The 22,575-nt window shown below is 41.2% G+C and overlaps 2 protein-coding genes and 1 long non-coding RNA gene across 3 annotated transcripts; 1 reads left to right on the forward strand and 2 right to left on the reverse strand.

The window, feature by feature from the left end:
- Positions 1 to 379: 379 nt before the first annotated feature.
- CCR4 (CRINKLY4 related 4) lies at positions 380 to 3,328 on the forward strand. The gene has a single exon (XM_088942953.1). The coding sequence runs from the start codon at positions 776 to 778 to the stop codon at positions 3,113 to 3,115; it is 2,340 nt and encodes a 779-aa protein (XP_088799079.1). The 5' UTR covers positions 380 to 775; the 3' UTR covers positions 3,116 to 3,328.
- Positions 3,329 to 16,561: 13,233 nt separating this feature from the next.
- On the reverse strand, positions 16,562 to 17,575 carry LOC148852788 (uncharacterized). Its single transcript, XM_088945853.1, has 2 exons — positions 16,926 to 17,575; positions 16,562 to 16,859 (listed from the first exon to the last, which is right to left on the reverse strand). Exons 1-2 carry the CDS (start codon positions 17,573 to 17,575, stop codon positions 16,562 to 16,564), a joined length of 948 nt encoding a protein of 315 aa, XP_088801979.1.
- Positions 17,576 to 19,078: 1,503 nt separating this feature from the next.
- On the reverse strand, positions 19,079 to 21,623 carry LOC148852789 (uncharacterized). The gene is made up of 3 exons (XR_016099035.1): positions 21,531 to 21,623; positions 21,309 to 21,381; positions 19,079 to 19,314 (listed from the first exon to the last, which is right to left on the reverse strand). It is a non-coding gene; the product is annotated as an uncharacterized LOC148852789 (long non-coding RNA).
- Between the last annotated feature and the right edge of the window lie 952 nt (positions 21,624 to 22,575).

Raw genomic sequence — 22,575 nt, forward strand, 5'->3', positions numbered from 1 at the left:
AAGCTTGACAAATAATTACCAAACAAACTTATACAAATAAATGGATCCACCACCCAACCCATCTAGGCCGCTTTTCTCTTTATAATATGCAATTAGGGGAGCATCTTGGGTCAGATTCGGTTGAGACTATTAAATTACGAATGGACCCAAACCCTCCTGACCTCAGCCTAATGTAGTTGAAATTCTTTCCTCCCATATATTCCAAATCCTAAATGCGGATGACAACGGGTCGGGGTGAATATTGTTGAACCCAAATTCAATCTGGCTAAAAAAATGGGGTACAAGCAGCCTGACCTGTCCTGCTACATTGTAAACAGGTGAGTGGGGTTTGGCGCAGGTCACCCAACCCAAACCCGACAGAGACCTATTAAGGTAATAAGGTTGTCCCGATTCTAATAAGGTGGGATCGCTACAACTTAACCCGACCCATGGCGTTCCTAGTCGGGTTCATCCTGATTCCTGAATGAATCCGGACAAACTGCTAGAAGCGATGTTTTGAAGACCAGAACAAAGAGAGAACAAGTAAAGAGAGACAGAAGACTGAAATTTCTACGTTTGACTTACACGCTCTCAGTTGGCTATTAAAAACGACTTGGTCGCCGGTCCTCACAGGCTTCACACCCTCAAAACCGCGTCATTCTACTCGAAAGACCACACCCTTAAAAGCCAAAAGAAGAGGACACAATCAAAGCTCTGAACTTGAACTTGTTTCTTCTCTTCCTCTTTCTTTCAACACAATGAAATTTTCTTTCTCCAGAAGCTTTCATCTCCTTCCATGGCTTCTCATAAACATTTCTCTCTTCTCCTTCTAGTAAGTCTCTTCTTTGTTTCTAATCTACCCATCCTTTCTTCGTCTCTGTCTACTGTATCAATCTCTGAAAACTCTAACTTCACCTTAATTTGTGCATTAGTGCCAGGACAAGACAAAACAGCATTACCATCCCTTAATTGTACTAGTTTTCCTAGTGGAATTCCATTTATCCCAGCAAATCCTAGTTTTCCGATTTCTGCTACCGCCGCCGGAATTGGGTTCCTGTGTGTTCTCAGGACATCCCCTAGTTCTTTTCTCCTTTGCTGGAGATTCTCCGGTAATGGTACTGTTACAGATTATAAAAGAATATACAAAGGTCGAATGCTCGATGAGCTTGACGCAGGGGAATCTCACATCTGTGGCCGAATCAACGGATCAGGTAGAATACAGTGCTGGCAATGGCGTGGACCCAATTTTTCCATTGATCGAAATCTCTCAAGAATCGCCGTGGGAGGAGACTTCGCTTGTGGGTTATCAGAAACTGGAAAAATAGACTGCTTTGGAGACAACCCCAGAATTAATCAGTCCAAGCCGATGGCAAATTACAGTTTCGTTGCTGCCGGACTCCAGCACGCATGTGCAATTTCTGTAAATGGTAGTATAGATTGTTGGCCGGGAGAAGGAGTGGGGAACAAACCAGTGGGAGAATTTACTTCATTGGCTTTGGGAAACAACCGTAGCTGTGCTATCCGTGCTGACGAAACGGTTGTTTGTTGGGGGGAGCGCAATTTCAGTCTTCCGGAAAGTTTGCAGCAGCTCCAATTTGTGTCGATTACAGCTAAGAGCAAAGTTTTCTGTGGGGCTTTGAAACGGAACTATTCTTTGTTTTGTTGGGGAAATGACAGCTTCCAGTCTAATTACCAGGTTTTCAAACGTGTATTGCCCGGCGCTTGCAGAACTGATTGTCCATGCGAATTGCCGGATTCCACCAGTTTCTGCAGTCAAGGAGCCATCTGTGCACCTTGTGGAAGCAGACCTCCAACTGATCAAAATCCACCTGAAACTCCACCTGCATTACCGCCACTCGCTCCTGAATCCTCTCCAAGCACACCAAGCAATGGGTTGGGTAGGGCAAGGGTAGCTTTCTTTGTTATAGGCTGCATCGGGACGGTTTCCTTGGCGTCTGTGCTCGGTTTCTGGGTCTACCGATACTGCAAAGGAAGAGTATGCCGGGTTCATGATTCAGGGCGCTTGGATGAGCCTGGCCCTGGTGCCACTCCTGCAGCGGGTCCAAGCCAACGTCAAACGCCAGACCCACAACCTCCACCGACGAGTCCATCTTTTGACAAGAGACTGAGTAAATTGCTCAGCATGGGCCCTGCTGGTAGCATAGAAGAATTTAGTCTGCAAGAGCTAAACCAAGCCACGGACAACTTCTCAGAAGAGTTTAAAATAGGGTCAGGTAGCTTTGGCGCGGTTTATCGAGCCACGCTCGAAGATGGGCGGGAGGTTGCGATCAAGCGAGCAGAGCTATCAGCCTCGTCATCGTATGCAGGTCTCACCAAGCGCCATGAGGAGAAGGAGAACGCCTTCTTGTCGGAGCTTGCACTCCTATCTCGTCTCAACCACAAAAACCTCGTGCGTCTTCTGGGCTACTGCGAGGAAGCCAACGAGCGTGTATTAGTCTACGAGTTCATGGACAACGGTACACTTCATGACCATCTCCACAAGCTAGAAAGCTCCGACCTTATGTCATGGCCTGCTCGGCTCAAGGTTGCGCTAGACGCGGCTCGGGGGATCGAGTACCTCCACAACTACGCCGTTCCACCAATCATACATCGCGATATCAAGTCATCGAATATATTGCTGGACGCCACTTGGACGGCTAAAGTCTCTGACTTTGGTCTCTCCTTGATGGGCCCCGAAGATGAGGACTCACACTTGTCGCTTCGGGCAGCTGGCACGGTGGGGTACATGGACCCTGAATACTACAGGCTGCAGCAGTTGTCGACAAAGAGCGACGTATACAGCTTTGGGGTTGTGCTGCTCGAGCTGCTGTCTGGATACAAGGCAATCCATAGGCAGGAGGAGACGGGAATGCCAAGGAATGTGGTGGATGTGGTGATGCCTTTTATTGTGGCTGATGAAATACATCGTGTGCTAGACCGAAGGCTGCGGCCTCCGACGCCTGTTGAGATTGAGGCCGTGGCCTATGTTGGCTACTTAGCGGCTGATTGCGTTGGGCTTGAGGGGCGAGACCGCCCATCCATGACCGAAATTGTAAATAGTCTAGATAGAGCATTGAAAGCTTCTTTGGTTTCTCCTAATCTTTCTCGGTCCACAACCGGGTCATCCACAAGGTAACAATGTCTGTATGAGTATGTAAGTGTATAAAGCACGTGCTACAATGTGTGCCACATATTTGCCAATTCTTTTACCACGTGGTCCCTTCAGAGAGAGACCCACCAATCCATTTTGTTCATACATTTTTGTTTTTAATTTTTTTTCAATATTTTTGTATCATTCATTGATTAAATTGAGGTCCTAATGTGAATGATATTATACCTACCAGACAAATGATATTGTTGGCTTACATACAGCTCGAGGGGTTTTGGCTTTGTTTTGATTTCTTTTTTAGATTCTAATTACTTGTTTTGCCACAAAGTCAAAAGAAAAGTTTGAAACAGGGAAATTAGAGAAAATCACATGAACCAAACTTTGCTGTCCTGCACCTCCCCATTCATAAACAAGGTCTAACTTTCTTTTCCTTTTTTATATTTTAAGAAAACCCGTAGGAAAATCAATTTTAACAAGGGTTTATCGTATCAATGAAATCATCCAAACAGAGCTAGGAGAGAATAAGGAATTTCATCAAGTAATAGGATTAGATAATTAAAAAGAAAAAAAACACGTGTTTCGAAGAGATCTAGCGTATAAGCATATCCATCAACCAGGCGGCTGATATTGGCTGGTGCACGAAGCTCTATCTGCTCCTTCAAAGCCCGTTAATCTTAGTTTAGCATCTCTCTTTCCCCTCTTTTTTTATTTGTGTTGCTGATGTTTGAGGACGTTCTTCCCCCGGTCTTGGTTATAAAAATAAAAAATAATAATAAAAAAAAACTACGTAAAAATATCAACTTAAGTCACTGAATTAACTGAAAACTTTTGGATTTGTTAGTCAGCTGTCCCAACCGAAGTCCGTTGTTTATCTTGTTTAAAAACCTCTTTCATCCATGAATAATACAAACATCTTCTCCGTTTTTAGATGGTACTAGTGGAAACCCGTGCCATGCCGAGATTTATAAAAAAAATAGTAAAACAAGGGAAACCAATAACTATTATTAGGAAGCAATGTAATGTTGTCTAAAATAATTAATCTTGCCTTCAAAAAAATAAGGAAAATTATCTTAAATTACCCTTATGGTTTAGCTAATTGACTAAGTATACCGCTACTGTTTGATTATTGTCTAATAATATCCCTATTATTTTTGATAGCTGACTAACTTTACCATTACCGTTAGGATTCGTTAATATTCCGTCACACATGATATATTATTTTTTTGAAAAACCCAATTTACCCTCCATCCCTCTCCTCCCTTCTTCTTCTTCTTCTCCTCCTTCATTGTCTTCTTCAAGAGACCCATTGGCACCTCCTACCAATCTGTCGATGAAAACCAAAAGCTCCAGGGAATTCTTTCACTGCTCTTCTTAGGCGTTCCCCAGGAAGCAACGGTTTCAAGGATTTCTTTCATTGCTTTGCTTGGACTTCCGGCTACTCAAGCAATGGAACTCCTCCAAGAGCCACAATTCGCAAGAGTTGCAGATCTTGAAATTCTTTCTCTGCTACCTTGGCGGGACTAAGAACAAAAGTCACGCAAGCAGGCACTGGACAATGACTCCTCCATATCTTAGCGGTATTCTCTCTCTCTGACTCCGTTATGCTGGGTTCTAGTTCTGGTTGGTTCTTTGAGCATAGCTCCTCCTCTCCAAAAAGAATCCCACCATCTCTTATTTTCCCTTGAAAAGATACCCCCTCCACCTCTTGAGGTATAAAAATCTCTTTCTTTACTCTCTCCAACACAATTTCTGAGATATTCTCATGGAGACCTCAGTTGAGCCATGGAATTCCTCCAACAAGAAAGGGGAAGAGATGAAGATCTTGATAACAAGTTTCCTGAAGAGAGGGAGATGAAGCAGCTCGAAACCATCAATAAAAGAGGAAGTGCAAAAATGGTCCAACATAGAAGAAACCGCCATAGAGAGGATTGGGTGTGGCTTAACTTAGTTGTGTGGAGCTTCCTGCTCCACGGCATTTCTCCTCTGAATTGGTGAGATAAAACGAAGTGGATGGAGAGAGAGAGAGAGAGAAAGGTTGTGTAGAGGGGTTCACTACCGCTACAGGTTGCAACAACGGTGGTAATGAAACGGGGGCAAGAGGGAGAGGGGGCGAACAGAGAGAGAGAGAGGGTCATGTGGAGGGATCGTTGCTGCTACAGGTTGCAATGATGACGATGATGAAACGGGGGTGAGAGAGAGAGAGATAGATAGAGAGAGGGAGACCGTGTGGATGGGTTTGCCACTGCTATAGGTTGCAGCAACGATAGGGATGAAACTGAAGGGATGAGAAATCTATCATATGGATGGCCCAACATACCCAAGATTCTAAACTGAAGGGTTGATCCTATCACTATGATCACCCACTCAGATGAATTCTCAGATTGTCCCAACATACCCTGGTTTTGACCCCATCTAAGGATCTCACCGATTGGCATGTCAAAGACAACCCGATCCGATACCTAGTGCAGTACCATAATCGAGTCTAAGGGTCAAGTGTAACATTTCAGTTTTGCCTATCTATTTCCAAGGTCTAGGGAAATACTAGAATTTGGTCAAATTCAGGGTTTCAAGACAACCCACACTGCATGTACCTCAAGTCTCATCCTAGCAGTTGAGACAAGCCACCCCAACCAACTTGGTGGCACATCAATGTCAGCCTTGGCAAGATAAATCTCTCTAGATCTATCCAACGACTGTGAAGATTCTAAACTAACATGAGTCTTACAAGTGTCCAGTTTAAGGGTATTACATAGAAACATATCACAATTACATGAATCAATTATGTACTTTATTCTTTTACAATAAATGCCGAAAGATACACCAATCTAATTGGAGCTAAGGGCATAACTATCTAGCAGCTCCCACTTGCACTTAGGTCCAATCGGTTATAAGCTAGAGTCCCATACTTTCCACGTCTCAAACACTTTCAGTTTCAGTGGCTTAGTCAATGGGTCTACTACATTCTCCGTCGATGCTACTTTTTTAACATCAATCTCTCGTACATCCAATGTTGTCACAAAACAATGGAATGGGTAATATGCTGAATTCCAAATTCCAGAATGAACACATTCATTCATTAGGCAGCCTCACTTACGACAATGTGCTCAGCTTGGGTTGTGGAATTTGCTATTTTTACTACTTAGGGGTCCATCGTGAAGATGTAATCACATGTAGATATTCTACCATCTGGATCTGACTGGCAGTTGGTATCAGTATACCCAACAATGTGTAGTGAACTACCATCGAATACCAGACAAAACTCTTTTATCCTTCGAATGTATTTTAGTATGTTCTTCACAGTTGTCCAGTTTTCTTGTCCTGGGTTAGACTGGTATCTACTTACCACTCCCACTGCCTGAGCAATGTCAAGACGAGTGCACAACATGGCATACATGATGCTCCCTATGGCTAAAGCATAGGAAATCTCCTTCATGCCCTCAATCTTTCCGGGAGTCTTGGGAGATATACCCTTGGAGAGAGTGACTTCGTGCCTAAAAGGAACATTTCCTTTCTTGGAGTTCTCCATACTTTATCTATTGACAATTTTGTCAATGTAAGTAGACTCGGACAATCCTATTATCCTCTTCGATCTATCTCTATAAAGTCGAAATCCTAAGATATAGGTGGCTTCTCCAAGATCTTTCATGGAGAATTGCTATGAAAGCCACACTTTCACCATAGTTAACATTCCTACATCATTCATAATAAGTAGAATGTCATCTACATACAGAACCAAGAACGTAACATTATCCGCACTGGTTTTCTATAAACACAAGGTTCATCCGAATTTTGCTCAGAGTCAAACTATTTGATAGTAGAGTCAAACCGAATGTTCCAACTTCTATAAGGTTGCTTCAGTCCATATATGGATCGATTAATTTTGCATACCATGTGTTCCTGACCTGCAGTAATGAATCATTGTGGTTGCTGCATGTAGATATCTTTAATAACATCTCCATTTAAGAATGTGGTTTTGACATCCATTTTCCAAATCTTGTAGTTACAGTATGCTGCTACAGCTAGCAAGATCTTAATAGCTTCAGCATAGCCATCGGTGAAAAGGTTTCCTCATAGTCGATTCCCTCTTTCTGAGTGTACCCTTTCGCCACAAGATGAGATTTATAGTTCTCAATGCTACCATATGGGCCCTTCTTCCTCTTGTAAATCTACTTGCAACCAATTGCTTTTACCCCAGAGGGTGGGTCTACAAGAGTTTAGACATTGTTGGTCTCCATCGAGTTCATCTCGTCTTTCATGGCATCTACCCACTTCAGATAATCTATGTCCAACATAACTTTCGCATAAGTTGTGGGATCCTCCTCACTCGTCGTGGCTTCCACTAAGTAACTTTCTTGGTCATAGCCGTAACGAACTGGATGCATGGATACCCGGGTAGACCTTCTAGGTTGAGTATCTAGAGCTTATGGGACATCTCCCACTACTCCGGGGCTCTTCTAAGAAACAGGCATTTCGACTACAAAACACATTCTGTTCTTTTGGATCATAGAATAGATAATCTACAAAGCCTTTGGGGGGTAACCTACAAATAAGCAATGGATGGTCTTAGATTCCAATTTATCAGTACTAGTTCTTTTAACATGTGCTAAACAATCCCAGATTTTCAAGTGTCTCACACTTGGCTTCTTGCCGGTTCAAAACTCATAGGGAGTCTTTGAAACAAATTTGGTTGGAACCCGATTCAACACGTAAATCGAAATCTCCAATGTATATTCCCAAAAGGATGTAGGTAATTCTGAGTGGATAAGAAGTGATCGAACCATATCCAATAGGGCCCAATTCCTCATCTTTGACACACCGTTTAATTGTGGTGTAGCGGGAGGGGCTAATTGTGATACTAATCCATTGTCCTTTAAGTAGTCCATAAATTCATCAAAGAGATACTCACCACCTCGATCTAATCGAAGGGTTTTAATTTCTCTCCCTAACTATTTCTCGACTTCTTGTTTGAATTCCTTGAACTTTTCAAATGATTCAAACTTATGTCTCATTAGATACACGTAACCATACCAAGAATAATCATCAGTAAAGTTTATGAAGTAAATGTGTTGATTACGTATCCTAACATTCAAGGGACCACATACATCAGTATGTATCAGGTCAAATGTGCTTATAGATCTTTCAGACTTACCGGTAAATGGTCCATTGAATTCTTGTTTGAATTCCTTGAACTTTTCAAATAATTCAGACTTATGTCTCATTAGATACATGTAACCATACCAAGAATAATCATCAGTAAAAGTTATGAAGTAAATGTATTGATTACGTATCCTAACATTCAAGGGACCACATACATCAGTATGTATCGGATCAAATGTACTTATAGATCTTTCAGGCTTACCAATAAATGATCGTTTCGTCATCTTACCTAAGGATCTGTTTGATTGCTGAGAAAAGAATAAGAAAAAGGAATATTTCTGCATTATTTTTAATATCTTGTGTTTGTTTACATCGCGGGATCCCAAAATTAAATGAGCGGCCGATGAGAAAAGAAAAAGCTAAGAAAATTTTTCGGGCAATTGGAAGAGGAGGTCTGAACCAACATTACCACCCTGGGTCCTCTTGTCCTCCCAATTAGTGAGCAGCTTCTCTTCTTTGCATCTCAAGTGGCGAAGAAGTTGTTCAATGCAAAGGTGAACAAATAAGCAACCTGATCATCCATGCCAAGGAAAATAGCTCTGAGATGATTGAGCAGAGACGTAGAATCAGCCGACGAAGGAGACGACGACAAGGCAGCAGAGATGGGCCTAGGGGGAGAGAATCGAATCGGAGAAGTAGAAGAGGAGCAACGGATTCTCTTAGAACAGGGGTCATTGTTGGCAGGTCCTCAAAGAAAGATCTCTTGCCGCACACTATGGCAGACATGTTGCTATAGTCTGCTCGTCTTCTGAACTCGCAGCGAATCCTTCGCCCCCCCCCCCCCCCCCCCCTTATAATCGTCTCCCCTCGTCCATGCAGATTCACAGTCGATGATCCCTCCCTCCTCTTCCTCCGACTTTTATTCTCGATCATTGAATACCACGACGAAGACGATGACGATCGGGGAGGGTAGGGGGTGTTAGGGTTTCTGAGCAGCTGCTTCTTAACTCTTCTTCTTCGTTTGGTCCGTCAAGTTAAATGCGATTCAAAGCTTTTTGGTTCATCAGAATCAAAGTTTGGTTTCTCAACTTTTTCTTCTCTCCAGGTTTTGCTTTTGCTTTCGCCCTCTGTCTCTCTCTCTTTGAACGGATGCCTTCCGTATTTATAAGCGATAAACACCTAAGCGGTGCCTTGTCAGGGGTTAATTCGACTCGATAGTCAACACAATACTGAGTTACTGAGAAACGTTTTAACTTGTCATCAATCTGGACTATTAGGTTTTGGTCAACCACAGAAATTCAATTGATTGGACGGCTTCGATTGATTATGAATTTCAAGTAAATCTGGGTCTAATGCATAATGAGGAGAGATGGGTTTGGGCTTCTGGGCCCAAATTTGCCGCCTATCATTCTTGGTTTGGTGTAAATGATAATACCTAATAGGGGTGTTTTTGTTCCGGTCCGGTCCAGGTGGGCCGTGTAAGTCCAAATAAAGTATCATATATAGTTCGGTCCATTTTGGCGGTCTATACCATATTACCATATAATTAATACAAAATTTGTCTCATTTAAATTTTGTCATCCCAACATTTGGGGGGTGGAAGTTGTCATAAAAGTAAATTACATGCATTTTTATAATTTAGCATGATTTTTCTCCTATAAATTTTCTTGCAAAACAAGTACTAGAAGGTGGATTTTCTCACAAAAATTTTCTCAGCAAACAAACACATTATAACTAATTGAGAAAATAAATTTTCCTCTTCTCATCCCAACATTTTTCATCCCATCCTTTCTCAGTCCAATTTTCTCAATAATCAAACAGACCTTAAAGGCAAGGTTCATAGGTTGGAAGATCTTCTACAATTAGAAAATCCAAATGACCTTCCTTTACCAATCTTGTGATATGATTTATGTTAATGTGGCCAAGTCGGTAATGCCACAGGCATGTGGGATTAACTATATCACGGATTCTTTTCATGGGGATTATTTTTGACGTAGTTTTGGTAATATTGGTTTCTAGAGAGGGATAGAGAACATAGAGACCATTCTTCTTAATTTAGAATAACCATCCATGCACAACTTTGAGAAGAAATCAAATTTCTTCTTAATTTAGGTACGAAAAGACAATCTTTCAATACAATAATCCCTTCTCTATAAACAAATTCTACAATGCCTATGGTTGTATCTGCAACAGTTGCAGAAGTCCCCAAGTAAAGTGTAACTTCTCCATTACTGAGTCTTCTACTTATCTTCAACCCCTGCAATGAGTTACACCCATGAGTCGAATCCCCGGAGTCCATACACTAGGAAGTATAAGTGACCAACAGATTGGTCTCTATGATGAAAGAATCGAACATACCTTGTTTCTTAGTCTCCAGGTATTGAGGACAATTCCTCTTCTAGTGGTCGATCAGCTTGGAGAAGTGACAGGCATCTGATGTCTTGTCTTTCTTCTGCTTTTAGGTTTTGCTACCCTTCTTTTGAGTCTTCCTTTTAGCCTTCCGCTATCGGCTTATCCTTCTTAATCAATTCTTCAGCCCTCTACAACATATTGCTAAGTTCTTGAAGGCTAATGTTTAGCTTATTCATGTTGTAATTCATGATAAACTGATTGAAGGACGGAGGCAAGGAATTGAGAATAACATTAATTTTGGTGTCATGATCCAACCTTGACCCGAGAGCCTCCAATTCATTGATATAACCCATCATCTTTAGACAATGGTCATGAACTTGTTAGTTCTTGGTCATCTATGCGGTCATAAATAATTTTAAGACATTTTGTCAAGTAGAATAATTCTGTTCTTCGTACATAGTCTTCAGACTATCCAATATATCTTTGAACACTTCGATCTTATTGAATTGTCGCTATATTGGATTGTTTAAAGAGGCTATAATATAACACCAGATAAGAGAATTTTTCTCTTCCCGTTCTTGATACTCTCTCCTTCAGGCCTCAGAAGCCCTGTCACCCGGACGATCCGAAGCAGGGTTCTTAGCAATTTTTCCCAATTTCTCGGACGTCAGAACCAGCATAAGGCTTTGGAACTGGTCAGCATAATTAGGGCCCTTGAATTTGTTATCATCCAACAACTTGGTGAAGTTTTTGTTTGCCATTTCTAGTAAAGGCAAAGCAGATTTGTAAGTCCACAGCCTAAATTGATTCATATCATCACATAGAAATGGCTTTTAATTTATGTTGCATTTCCATTTTGGGCATCTCTGATATTCCCTCCAATCTTAGTGACGGAGACAGTTGTGTCTCTGAAAATGTGGGAAACCACATGGGGTGCATGGAGCCAACTATTTCAGTTACAAAACCCCACCACCTTCTATGAAGGATCTCATCCACTCATCTTATGAGCCTTCCATTTGGCCTCTGTCAGACAAGGTTCATAGCCATTTTAGGTTAAATCTTTTTGTCTAGTAAGTGCTCACACATCATGTTCAAGAATGCCAACGTACCGTGAGAGTCTTCCATTTTAGGATAAGCCCCTCCCACATCGGTCTATGATGTCCCTATCATCTTATGAAGCAATCCAACCAACTACATTAGCAGATGGATAACCTAATTTTATGGTGCATCTCCACCCACCAATACAGTCAACGTTCATACTAATGATGGAAGGGTTTTGGGTTGTTCCTCTCAGGGTGAAATTGAAGTGGGCCCCACTGAGAAAGTGAGATCATCCAATGATCTTAAGGGCATCATGACAATGATGTGCATGCAGCCATGGTGTTTGAAAGAGTCACTATCGAATTAACATGAGCCAAGTGCTTATGGCCCATGTGCGTAGTACATCACACATCCATACATCATATGCATGAAACAAATTGATTCAATCAATTAAAATAACTATAAAACCCATAATTAAAGCCCATTTAGAACCCAAAATGTTACTAATTAATATTATTTAGGTATATGGACTGAACTGCAAAGAGCAGTTCAACCCATATAGCTTTTACGCTATATTGGGCTTATGCAGTTTTAACAAATTAAAACTAGGTTTACAGATGTGGACCGAATTGCATCTTGCAATCAGCCATCAAACCCTGGAATTTTAGGACTATTAGCATCCCTAATCGAACCACAGGTTCGGTCCAACCAGTTTGGTCCAATTTATGTCAAATAGGTCTACGGTTTGATGATTAATTCAATATCTAATTCTTGAAACATGATCTGAAATTAAAGAAACGGATACATGACAATCAAGAATCAGTAAACAATAGCAAGAGGGCTATTCGTAAGGCTGAAACATAATCTGAAATTAGTTCGCAATTTGTAGTTTCCAAAACTACAAATCACAAATTGTCGAACCCAAATATGCAAAATTTTCTCCTTCGCGCTTCCAGTAGTTTTTTCTGATGGAAAAAAGAAAAAACCCAATTTCTCTATCAATTATATCAGAATCAAATTCCTATACATTCCGTCCAGAAAAATAAAAGAAAAAATATTAGTTACAGACCCAGAATGGATAGAATAAATAAGCAGATGCGCATATTCACAGCGCCTAAAGAAAATTCGATCTCCACCGTACGAATAGCCCAGATTCCCAAAAATATAAATAAACAGTTCTAAATATATTATAGAAAATAAATAATTTAATTTCAGATCAAACGCCCATAGCTGAGAATCGGATTCTCAGAAAAAACCTAATCTGTGCAAATCGGGTATAACCGATTCTGCCTATTTGCACAGGTTCAGATCAGATCAAATTTTGGTTCAAGAATGTAAACATGGCTCTGATACCATTGAAGGGATGAGAGATCCATCATATGGATGACGAAATCCTACAGGAAGGTTGGGCGAAATTTCAAAATTTTCTCTCTCATCTAAGAATTGCATTCCCTATTTTAGAAAACTACATTTTCAATGATCATTCTTAAAACAAAACTGGACCAGATCTGAAACCAATAGGAAGCTTGGACAGAGTTCTATTTCACCTGTATAGATGCTAAGGTGCTTGGACCTTGCATGGGCACAACTTGAAGCAAGCTTCTGTCCTCGAAACCAAAAGACAAGTCATAAGGAAAGACAAATACCAACAGCATGTGAAATTGTATACTATTTATGCTGCATATACAAAGACTTCAAGCCACAATAAGGAAAGACAAACCACTTTATTTGAGAATTTTCCTTTTTTTTGTTGCTTCTCCAGTGGATTGAATCGTAAGTACTTGTTAAATCCTGAATTCCTGAATTTTATTATAAGAGAATTCTAGTAAAATTTGAACTGAGTCTGGAGTGAATCAAAATTAACACATCAAATAGTCAAAGTTTAAGACAGCATGCACACATCATTATCTTCGTACCATAATTTGACTATTGAATCATAGTTATACATCATTATCTATTAACAACTTAGGGGTCATTGCTCGGTGGAATGGTAATATCATGAGTGAGAGAACATGAGATCTAGACCAAGAGTGGTCGCTTAATGCAAAAGATGCTAGAGGCTATGTCCATATCCAGCCCACCCCTCCCAAGGTCCCAGCTGGGACCAGAATTGGGTAATGGCCTTCCTTTATAAATCTAGCCATATCATTGTTTATTTTAAGCAACTTTACAGAAAATGATTTTATTACGGATCATCCCCCCAAGCTTAGACCCTAAATTCCTCATTCCAAGAGATTAAAAGTTCCCATTAGTTCTGTTAATACATGGATGGCAAAGAATATTTGTTTCCTTGGTGAACAAGATGAACAGTAGGAAAGCTTCTGACGTAGCGTGACGCACTCGACCGGGATGACTATGCAAGCACCCGGACGATTGAATCGGCTTTAGACTTGAAGCCTCACGTAAAGGGCTAGGCATAGAGCCTTAGTAGAGAGAATTGCTAAAGAAAATTCTTGTGTGTCTTCTATTAACTCATAACAGGGTTATTTATAGTACATCCGGTAGACTTGTAGAATAACTAGGAGAGTTAAACTTATAAAGCAACTAAAACAACTGGAATAGATATCTTCGAAATCTTCTTCAGGATGCCTTTGATATCCACCGTCCGATAGCCACCACCCTCCAATGCTTATCCAATGCATGGAGTTGTTGCCATTATCCAATGGGTGTTGGATCACGTAAGGACTCTAGAGACTGCTGTCATCGGTTGGTGAGTTGGCCCTCCATCATTCTCCCCCACTTGGAAAGAACTCGACCTCAAGTCATGACTAGGATATGCAAGTGTTGCCTCCGATAAGTAACGATGAAGATCAGCAACATCAAAAGTTTTGGAGATACCCAAGTGATCTGGCAAGTCCACAATGTATGCATTGTCGTTGATCTTCTTAATGATCTTGTATGGACCGTACTTCCGAGGCTGTAGCTTGTTATGCTTCCCCCCGGGTATGCGTTCCTTCCTTAAGAATACCATGACTTCATTACCGTACTTCCAAGGCTGTAGCTTGTTATGCTCCCCCCCGGGTATGCGTTCCTTCCTTAAGAATACCCGATCAGCTGCAAGCTTATACTTTGTATTGATCCTCTGAAGTTTATGTTGTACTTCTTCCTGTACTGACTATATTTGTTTGGCCAACTGCTCTGTAGAAGTGCTGAGCCGGGTACTCTGGGTAGCTTTACTAAGTCCAACGCATTGTTAGGTACCTTCATGTAAACAATTGAAAATAGGGATCTACCTGTAGAGCTATGAACTACGTTGTTGTAGGCGAACTCTACCTGTGCTATGGCAAAATCCCACTGCTTCGGTCTCTCCCTACAGATACTGTGGATCAAGCTCCCTAGGGTTCGATTCACCACCTCTGTCTGTCCATCTGTCTGTGGATGAGCTGTACTACTAAAATTCAATGATGAGTCAAATAATCTCCATAGGGTCATCCAGAAGTGACTTAAGAACCTCGTATCTCGATCCGACGTGATGGTCTTAGGTACCCCATGTGAATGGACAATCTCCATGAAAAATAGCTTAGCTGTCACTGTTGCATTTGCGGTCTTCTTGCATGGGAGGAAATGTGCCATCTTGGAGAACCGATCAACCACTACAAAAATGGAGTCCATATTTCTTGGAGTCTTTGGCAAGCCTAACACGAAATCCATTGACAAGTCTTCCCAAATCGCGGTAGGAACAGGTAGAGGCGTGTAGGGGCTAGTATTCTGGGTCTGTCCCTTAGTTGTCTGACATATATAGCATCTACTCACAATAGTAGTCACATCTCTCCTTAATTTAGGACAGTAGTAATGCCCCTTGACAGCCTCAATTGTCTTGTCCCTCCCGAGGTGTCCTGCTAAGCCACCCCCATGCAAATCCCTGATGATCTTCTCGCGGAGGGAGGTGCAAGGGATGCATAGTTGGTCCCCCTTCAGAAGAAACCCATCATGTATGTAGAAATCACATGCTGGCTGTCGATTCATGCACTTTTCTCAAACCTATTTGAAGCCCTTGTCCTAGGCATACAGATCTTTTAAGCACTCAAAGCTTTCAATTTCAATACTGAGAGTCTTGATGAGGACCACACGCCTGCTCAAAGCATCGGCCAATGTGTTCTGTTGCCCAGACTTATACACAATTTTGTATGGGAATTTATCAATAAAAGCAGACCACCTTGCATGCAGATCACTCCTCAACTGTTTCTTCTTACTTAAATACTCAAGAGCTTGATGGTCGGTGTAGAGGACAAATTCTTTAGCAATCAAATAGTTTTCTCAGGTCTTTAATGCTCTTACAACAGCATAAAATTCTTTATCATAAGTGGATCATTTCTTCCTACCTTCGCATAACTTTTCACTGAATAAGGCAACTGGTCTCTTTTCTTGTGACAACACAGCCCCTATGCCGACTCCACTGGCATCACACTCAACCTCAAATAGTTTGTCAAAACTTGGTAGTGCTAGGACAGAAGCGGTACATAAATTTTCTTTTATGAGGGCGAAACTTTGCTCTTGCTCCTCTCCCCATTAAAACTTTCCCTTTTTCAAACACTCAATGATAAGTGCTACAATACTACTAAAGTGTTTGATAAATCGCCTGTAAAAAGTTGTTAACCCATGGAAACGTCTTACGTCTGTGACGTTTGTTGGGGTCAGCCACTCCCTAGTGGCTCTCACTTTTTCCTCATCCACTTTAATTCCGTCCTTACTTATAATGAACCCCAAGAACAACAAATTGTCACTCATAAAAGTGCATTTCCTTAAATTAGAATATAATTTGTTCACCCTTAATGCACTCAATACCTCTCTGATATGTCCTATGTGCTCAGTGATAGATTTGATGTAAATCAAGATATCATCAAAATATACCACAACAAATTTACCAATAAAAGAGCGTAGTACCTGATTCATTAGCCTCATGAAGGTGATGGGTGTGTTAGTTAGTCCAAAAGGCATGACTAACCATTCGAACAGTCCATCTCTGGTCTTGAAAGTTGTTTTTCATTCGTCTCCAGGACGGATCCTGATATGATGGTATCCACTCCTGAGATCGATTTTGGAAAAGACCACAGCCCCATCAAGTTGATCAAGCATGTCGTCCAGCCTGGGAATGGGAAACTTGTAGCCAATAGTGATCTTGTTAATTGCTCTGCTGTCGACACACATCCTCCAACTCCCATCTTTCTTGGGTGTTAGTAATGCTAGCACTACATGAGGACTCATGCTGACTTGGATATGCCCCTTTCTCAATAATTCTTCTACCTTCTCCCGTAAGATCTCGTTATCTTTAGGACTTATCCTGTAGTGTGGTAGATTAGGTAGGCTAACACCAGGGACAAAGTTAATATGATGCTGGATATCTCACATGGGTGGGAGCTCGTTAGGTAACTCATCAAGAACCACATCATGAAACTCACCGAGTAGACCCTGTACTTCCACTGGGATTTTGTTCCCCTCCAATGGCTCATTCAGGCTCTCTCCCTTTACCACCAGCAAGTGGACCTCGCGGGTATCCTGACATTCTTTTACAAACTCAGAATGGTGATGTGTTATGGTAAGGAAATTTCTCTCTTCTGCCTTTGGAGCCTTGTGTTGGTTCTTTTCTGCCATGGGTAACAAGGTATAGCGTACACCCTCTTTCTCGAGCTGGTACGTATTCTTCCTACCCAGGTGTTGGGCATATGCATCGAACTGCCAAGGCCTACCAAGCAAAATATGGCAAGCATCCATGTCCACAATATCACAATATACCTCATCAATGTACTTACCAATAGAGAATGGAACCTTGCGGCGTTCCTCCACACGTACGCCCCAGACTTCCTTGATCCACCCAATTGTGTACGGGTTCGGGTGTTTCTCACGAAGTAGTTGCAGTTTCGGTACCACATCCCTATAGATAATATTTTCTTGACTACCACTACCAATAATTAAATCAAATAATTTACCCTGTACAGTAGACCTAGTGCGAAACAGTCGGTGTCGTTGTGTGGTATCTTTGCTTCTCTGAGATACCATTAGCTTCCTCACAATGCACGTGTACCCTTCATGACCATAGGTACCTTCTTCGTTCTCTCCATCGGGTCCACAATATACTTCATCGTCACCCTCTTCTTCCTCCTCTCTCTCTACCATGTTAACTGCCTTTCTTCTGGGATAGTCACTAGACCTATGCCCAACTTCATTGCACTTGAATCATTTAAAAGGAGCAGGTTTTGCATAGGGATTACTGGCTTTAGGAGGGTTGGAAGTGTTACCTCGAGTGTTTTCTCCCGTGGCGGCCTTACTGGCGTTAGCTGTACTCGGCGGGTGGGAGGGTTGTACTCCTGGGGCTGGTTTGCTCTTGTCGACTATTGTCGGCCTGTTGTCGCTCCCACTGTACCATCGATAGTTATCGGCTCAGGCCCTTTCTTGGAACATTAACTCAGCCTTCAAGGCTAAGTTCCTTGCTTCCTACACACTTAGAATCATCTGGATGCCAATCTTGTCTCTGATAGTAGGTCTCAACCCACTCAGGTAACGGGCTGCCTGTTGGTTGCCCCTTTCAGATAGCTTGTTCCATTCAGCTAATCTCAAAAATTCTGATGTGTATTCGTTTACACTTCTTGTTCCCTATGCACACCGTTGATACGATTGAAACATATATTACTCGTAGTCAGGGGGTAAAAACCTACATCTTATTAACTGCTTCATACACCTCCATGTTCGAACTGGACCTCTTCCTTCTCTGATCCGAGTCTCCCTCATTCGTTCCCACCAGACAGATGCTCCTCCCTTCAGTCGAAAAGCTACTAATTTCACCCTTCTTTCTTCCGGGATCTCCATGTACTCGAAGAAACGGTCAACCTCGGTGATTCAATCCAAAAGGCCCTCTATATCCAGATCCCCACTAAAAGTAGGAATATCCACCTTGAGTTTAAACCCATCATTATTCCGATGGTGATTAAAATTGTCGGGATTTCACCAATTCCTACCGTTTCTGCCATCACCGGGAATAACAGGAGAAACGCCGAGTTCTAGTTCGTCGTCGCTATCATCATCAAGAGTAGGGTTCTGGGGTATAGGATCGATGAGTGGTCTACCATGGTCGTCTCCTCCGGTTGGGTACGGGTTATCTCAGTTCCTTGGAACATCCTCCTGTAACAAAGTCTGCAGTTGTCCAGCGATCTCTGCCAACTGCTGCTCAATGTTACACGTGGTTGTGCACTGCTCTTCGATCGCTCTCCAAATAGCTTATAACCCCTGATCTCCGTCACGGGGTTGGTTGCGATTGCTACTGTCTCGGTTGGCCATCTGACTGGGTGAACTCCCGCTCTGATACCATCTGACACAGCGTGACGCACTTGATCGGGCTGACTATGCAAGCACCCGGACGATCGAATCGGCTTCAGACTTGAAGTCTCACGTAAAGGGCTAGGCGTAGAGCCGTAGTAGAGAGAATTGCTATAGAAAATTCTTGTATCTTTAACTCAAAATAGGGTTATTTATAGTACATCCGATAGACTTGTAGAATAACCAGGAGAGTTAAACTTATAAAGCAACTAAAACAACTAAAACAGGATAGACATCTTCAAAATCTTCTTCTGACTGCCTTTGATATCCACCATCCGATAGCCACCGCCCTCCAATGCTTATCCAATGCATGGAGCTGTCGCCATTATCCTATGGGTGTTGGATCACGTAAGGACTCTAGAGAGTGTTGTCGTTGGTTGGTGAGCTGGCCCTCAATCAGCTTCAAAGGGAATGTTGATACCAAACTACAAATATTTGACAAATATGGTGATGCAGACAAGTGCTATACCCAGATTTCTCAAGTATATTAAGAAGAAATACTTCAAATTACTCCGTATACAAAATATCTTCTAGGATATTAAGAAGAAATACTTCAAATTACTCCGCATACAAAATAATTGTTAATTATTATTATCTGATCATCTCTGGTCCCCCTGTACAATGGCCTGAACAAGGTAAAGAATGGGGAGATCTGTAGGCTGTAGCAAGGGTGTTGTGTTATCAGCCGATTGTTGTAGATGGAAATACTGTCATTTGGAAAAAACCTTCAGATGATTCATGTATCTCTGGTCAGAATGAGTTTGGACTTGAATTGTGCACTGACTCTGATGACCCAAATTACGCATTGTAAGCTTCATAAGTATCCATGGTTAGTTTCTCAATTTGGTTTCAATACACCCTTAGTTGCAGGAGTAGGATCTTAACATATTAAGTATTAAGGTGTCACTGTGCCTTCGGAGATTTGTTTATGTTTAGCATACTTGCATATTATGCATGTATTATTTTTTTTATCAATATATTATGCATATATCATATTATGTACAAGTTCCACAATCGACATGTTTTGTAGGGCTGTTCATAAGAAGACCCAACCCAACCAAATCGACCAATGCAGACCCATCAACTCATGTCGGTCGGGTTTTTTTCAGTACCGGTCGGTTTCGGGTTGTAAAAAATCATAAACCAATGGTTCGGGCCGATTTCAGTTTTTACACTTGAAAACCGAAATCGACCTAAACCGAACCGACTTAATAGTTAGTTCCTAATTAGTAGTTACAACCTACTTAGTTGCTACTTAACTAGGTTGTCTCTATCGTAGTTACAACCTAACTTAATTTCTAGTCTTCTAGTTAGGAATGACATTAATGGAAAGTATTGTAAGACAAATAGACAAGAAATTTTTTTGAAAAAGTTTAAAAAATAGAATCAAAGGATCCTAATTTCTATGGTCTTTTACACCAAATAGGCAACCAATTACAATTAGAATTATGTGTCTTTTTTTACTTAGATTAGAAGGTTTCTTGAAATATACAAATTTCAGTCTTCTTTCTTTAATACAGTTTAACATTCTATTTTCTTGATAACTTTTATTCTAACTTGGTCCGCCCCCCTTAGCCCCTCAACTCAAGCACAATCTCTAATACAATTTGACTCTCAAGAATAAAAATTTGAAATTTCAATTTATTATCATGGTTGAACTTAGAGCCGAAACCAGCCCAACCCGACTCAAACCAACCAGGTCAGTTTTGCTTAACATAGGGTCAGTTTCGGTTTCAATTTCAGGTAACCCGACCAGGTTGGATCGTTTGGAAAAATTTCAGTAAACCGACCCAACCCGACCTGTGAACAGCCCTAATGTTTTAGAATAAACATTTAGAATTTCACACGGTTAATAATTTCTAAATAGATCATTTCTATGCAAATAATTTGTCATTTTCAGAGAAGGAAATGGAATTCATATATAATAATGCTTTCTTCACCTTTACAGGTCATTTCTATGCAAATAATTTTAAAGAAAATAATTTTTTTTTGTCTTTTCTATGTATATAATCATATATTATACATCTTACATATTTTACATGATTTGGTCAGAAGAGAGAGAAAGTATAAAGCTGAAGAAAACAGGTCTGAAAAAAAGGATGGGTGTTCAGTCCCTTTCCATTAATATAAACTCCTTTTCAAATATAATTGAAAACAACCAGTATACCCCTGATTGTACTCCCTTAAACTGCAAATCATAAGAAATAATCAAAGACAAGAACTTAAATGAACCCAGGAATACACCTGTACACATAAACTCCCTATTCTTACTCAAACATTATAGAACATTTCTCAATAATATGCATTAATTTGTAAAATATATGCATATAAGATAAAATGAAAGAAAACCATACACGAAAGCTTATTGTACTGTATGCCAAATTGCTAATTTTTTTTTTGGAAATGCCAAATTCCTCACCGATTGCCTGGTGTGAAAAACCGTTAACGGTAGCAGTGAAGTAGATCGATCCAAAAAATGAGTAGGAGCATATCTGAATATGATAGAACCAGTCAGTTGGTGGAAAAAAAGAAGAATGATGAAGAGGAGGAGAGGAAGAAGATTCAATCAGTGCGCGGTTGATTTCAAGGAAGGAGGAGGACGAAGAGGAGGAGGAGTATAATGGTTTAGCTGTGATCTTACCTTGCCGGAGGTTGGTTCGGCCCTCTGTTCGGTGATGGAAGATGGTGATGGAGTTCTCTGCTCTCTGTTCGGATTTCCCAATGGAAGATGGCGATGGATTTCTCCCTGTTGGGTTCTCCCAATCTCTTCGATTGGATTGAAAATGAGGAGGGCATTCTTGTCCAAAAAATAAAAATAAAAAAAAAGATATTCATATCCGGAATGGGAATCACATTCGGGTGGGGTCATGAATGGTCAATCCCCCATACGAGGGATTCCCATTCTGCTAGAGGAGTGGAATTCCGACTCTACCAAGCCAAACATTTGGATTCAAAATGGATCATTCCGATTCTGATTTCGACCCCTATTCCTGCAAACCAAACAGATCCTAAGTCTTTTTGAATTTGCAGTTATTAGAGGAGTGCCTTCTTGAAACTTTAAAAAAAATTTGACAAATGATTTGGCAGTGGAGTCTCGGGTTTTCGATTGGGCACCGGAGGTTCTAGCGGCGAAGATTGGCAGTGGCGATTCTAGCGGTGAAGGTTCAGCAGCAAACCCAGGGGATCTTAAGCATACACTTCTTTTATTTTCTTCTTCTTTTCCCTTCTCCAGTTGTTTATTGAGTTGTTTTTTTGTTTCTTGATTTTCAAGTGGTGATAGTGGAGGACAGGTTCGGACTTCTAGACAAAGCATTAACAACAGTTGTTAACAGTGGAGAAAACCATTGTTGGTGTGATTAATGACTGAGGGAAAGTGGAGAAGGGAAGTGAAGAGGGAGAATGAAGAGGAGAAGGGGAGCAGAGGAAGAACATCACCTCCGCTGTTGGAAGTTGTAGCAACGGTGACGATTTTGGTAGATCCAAACATAGAGCTTAAGGAGAGGAGGAAGAAGAATTCGCCACCATTGCCAGAAGTTGTGGTGGCTGCGGCGATTTTGGGGCCAAAAAACAGAGGGAAAAGAAGGATTTTTGAATGAAGGGAAAAGTTGGAGATCCAAACACAGAACTTAAGGAGAAGATGAAGAAGAAGATCACCGCCTCTACGAGAAGTTGTAGTGGCAGCGGCG

The sequence above is a fragment of the Nelumbo lutea genome, chromosome 5, assembly GCF_056320005.1.
Source record: "Nelumbo lutea isolate HS-2025 chromosome 5, American lotus-T2T, whole genome shotgun sequence".
In the NCBI taxonomy this organism is placed as follows: Eukaryota; Viridiplantae; Streptophyta; class Magnoliopsida; order Proteales; family Nelumbonaceae; genus Nelumbo; species Nelumbo lutea.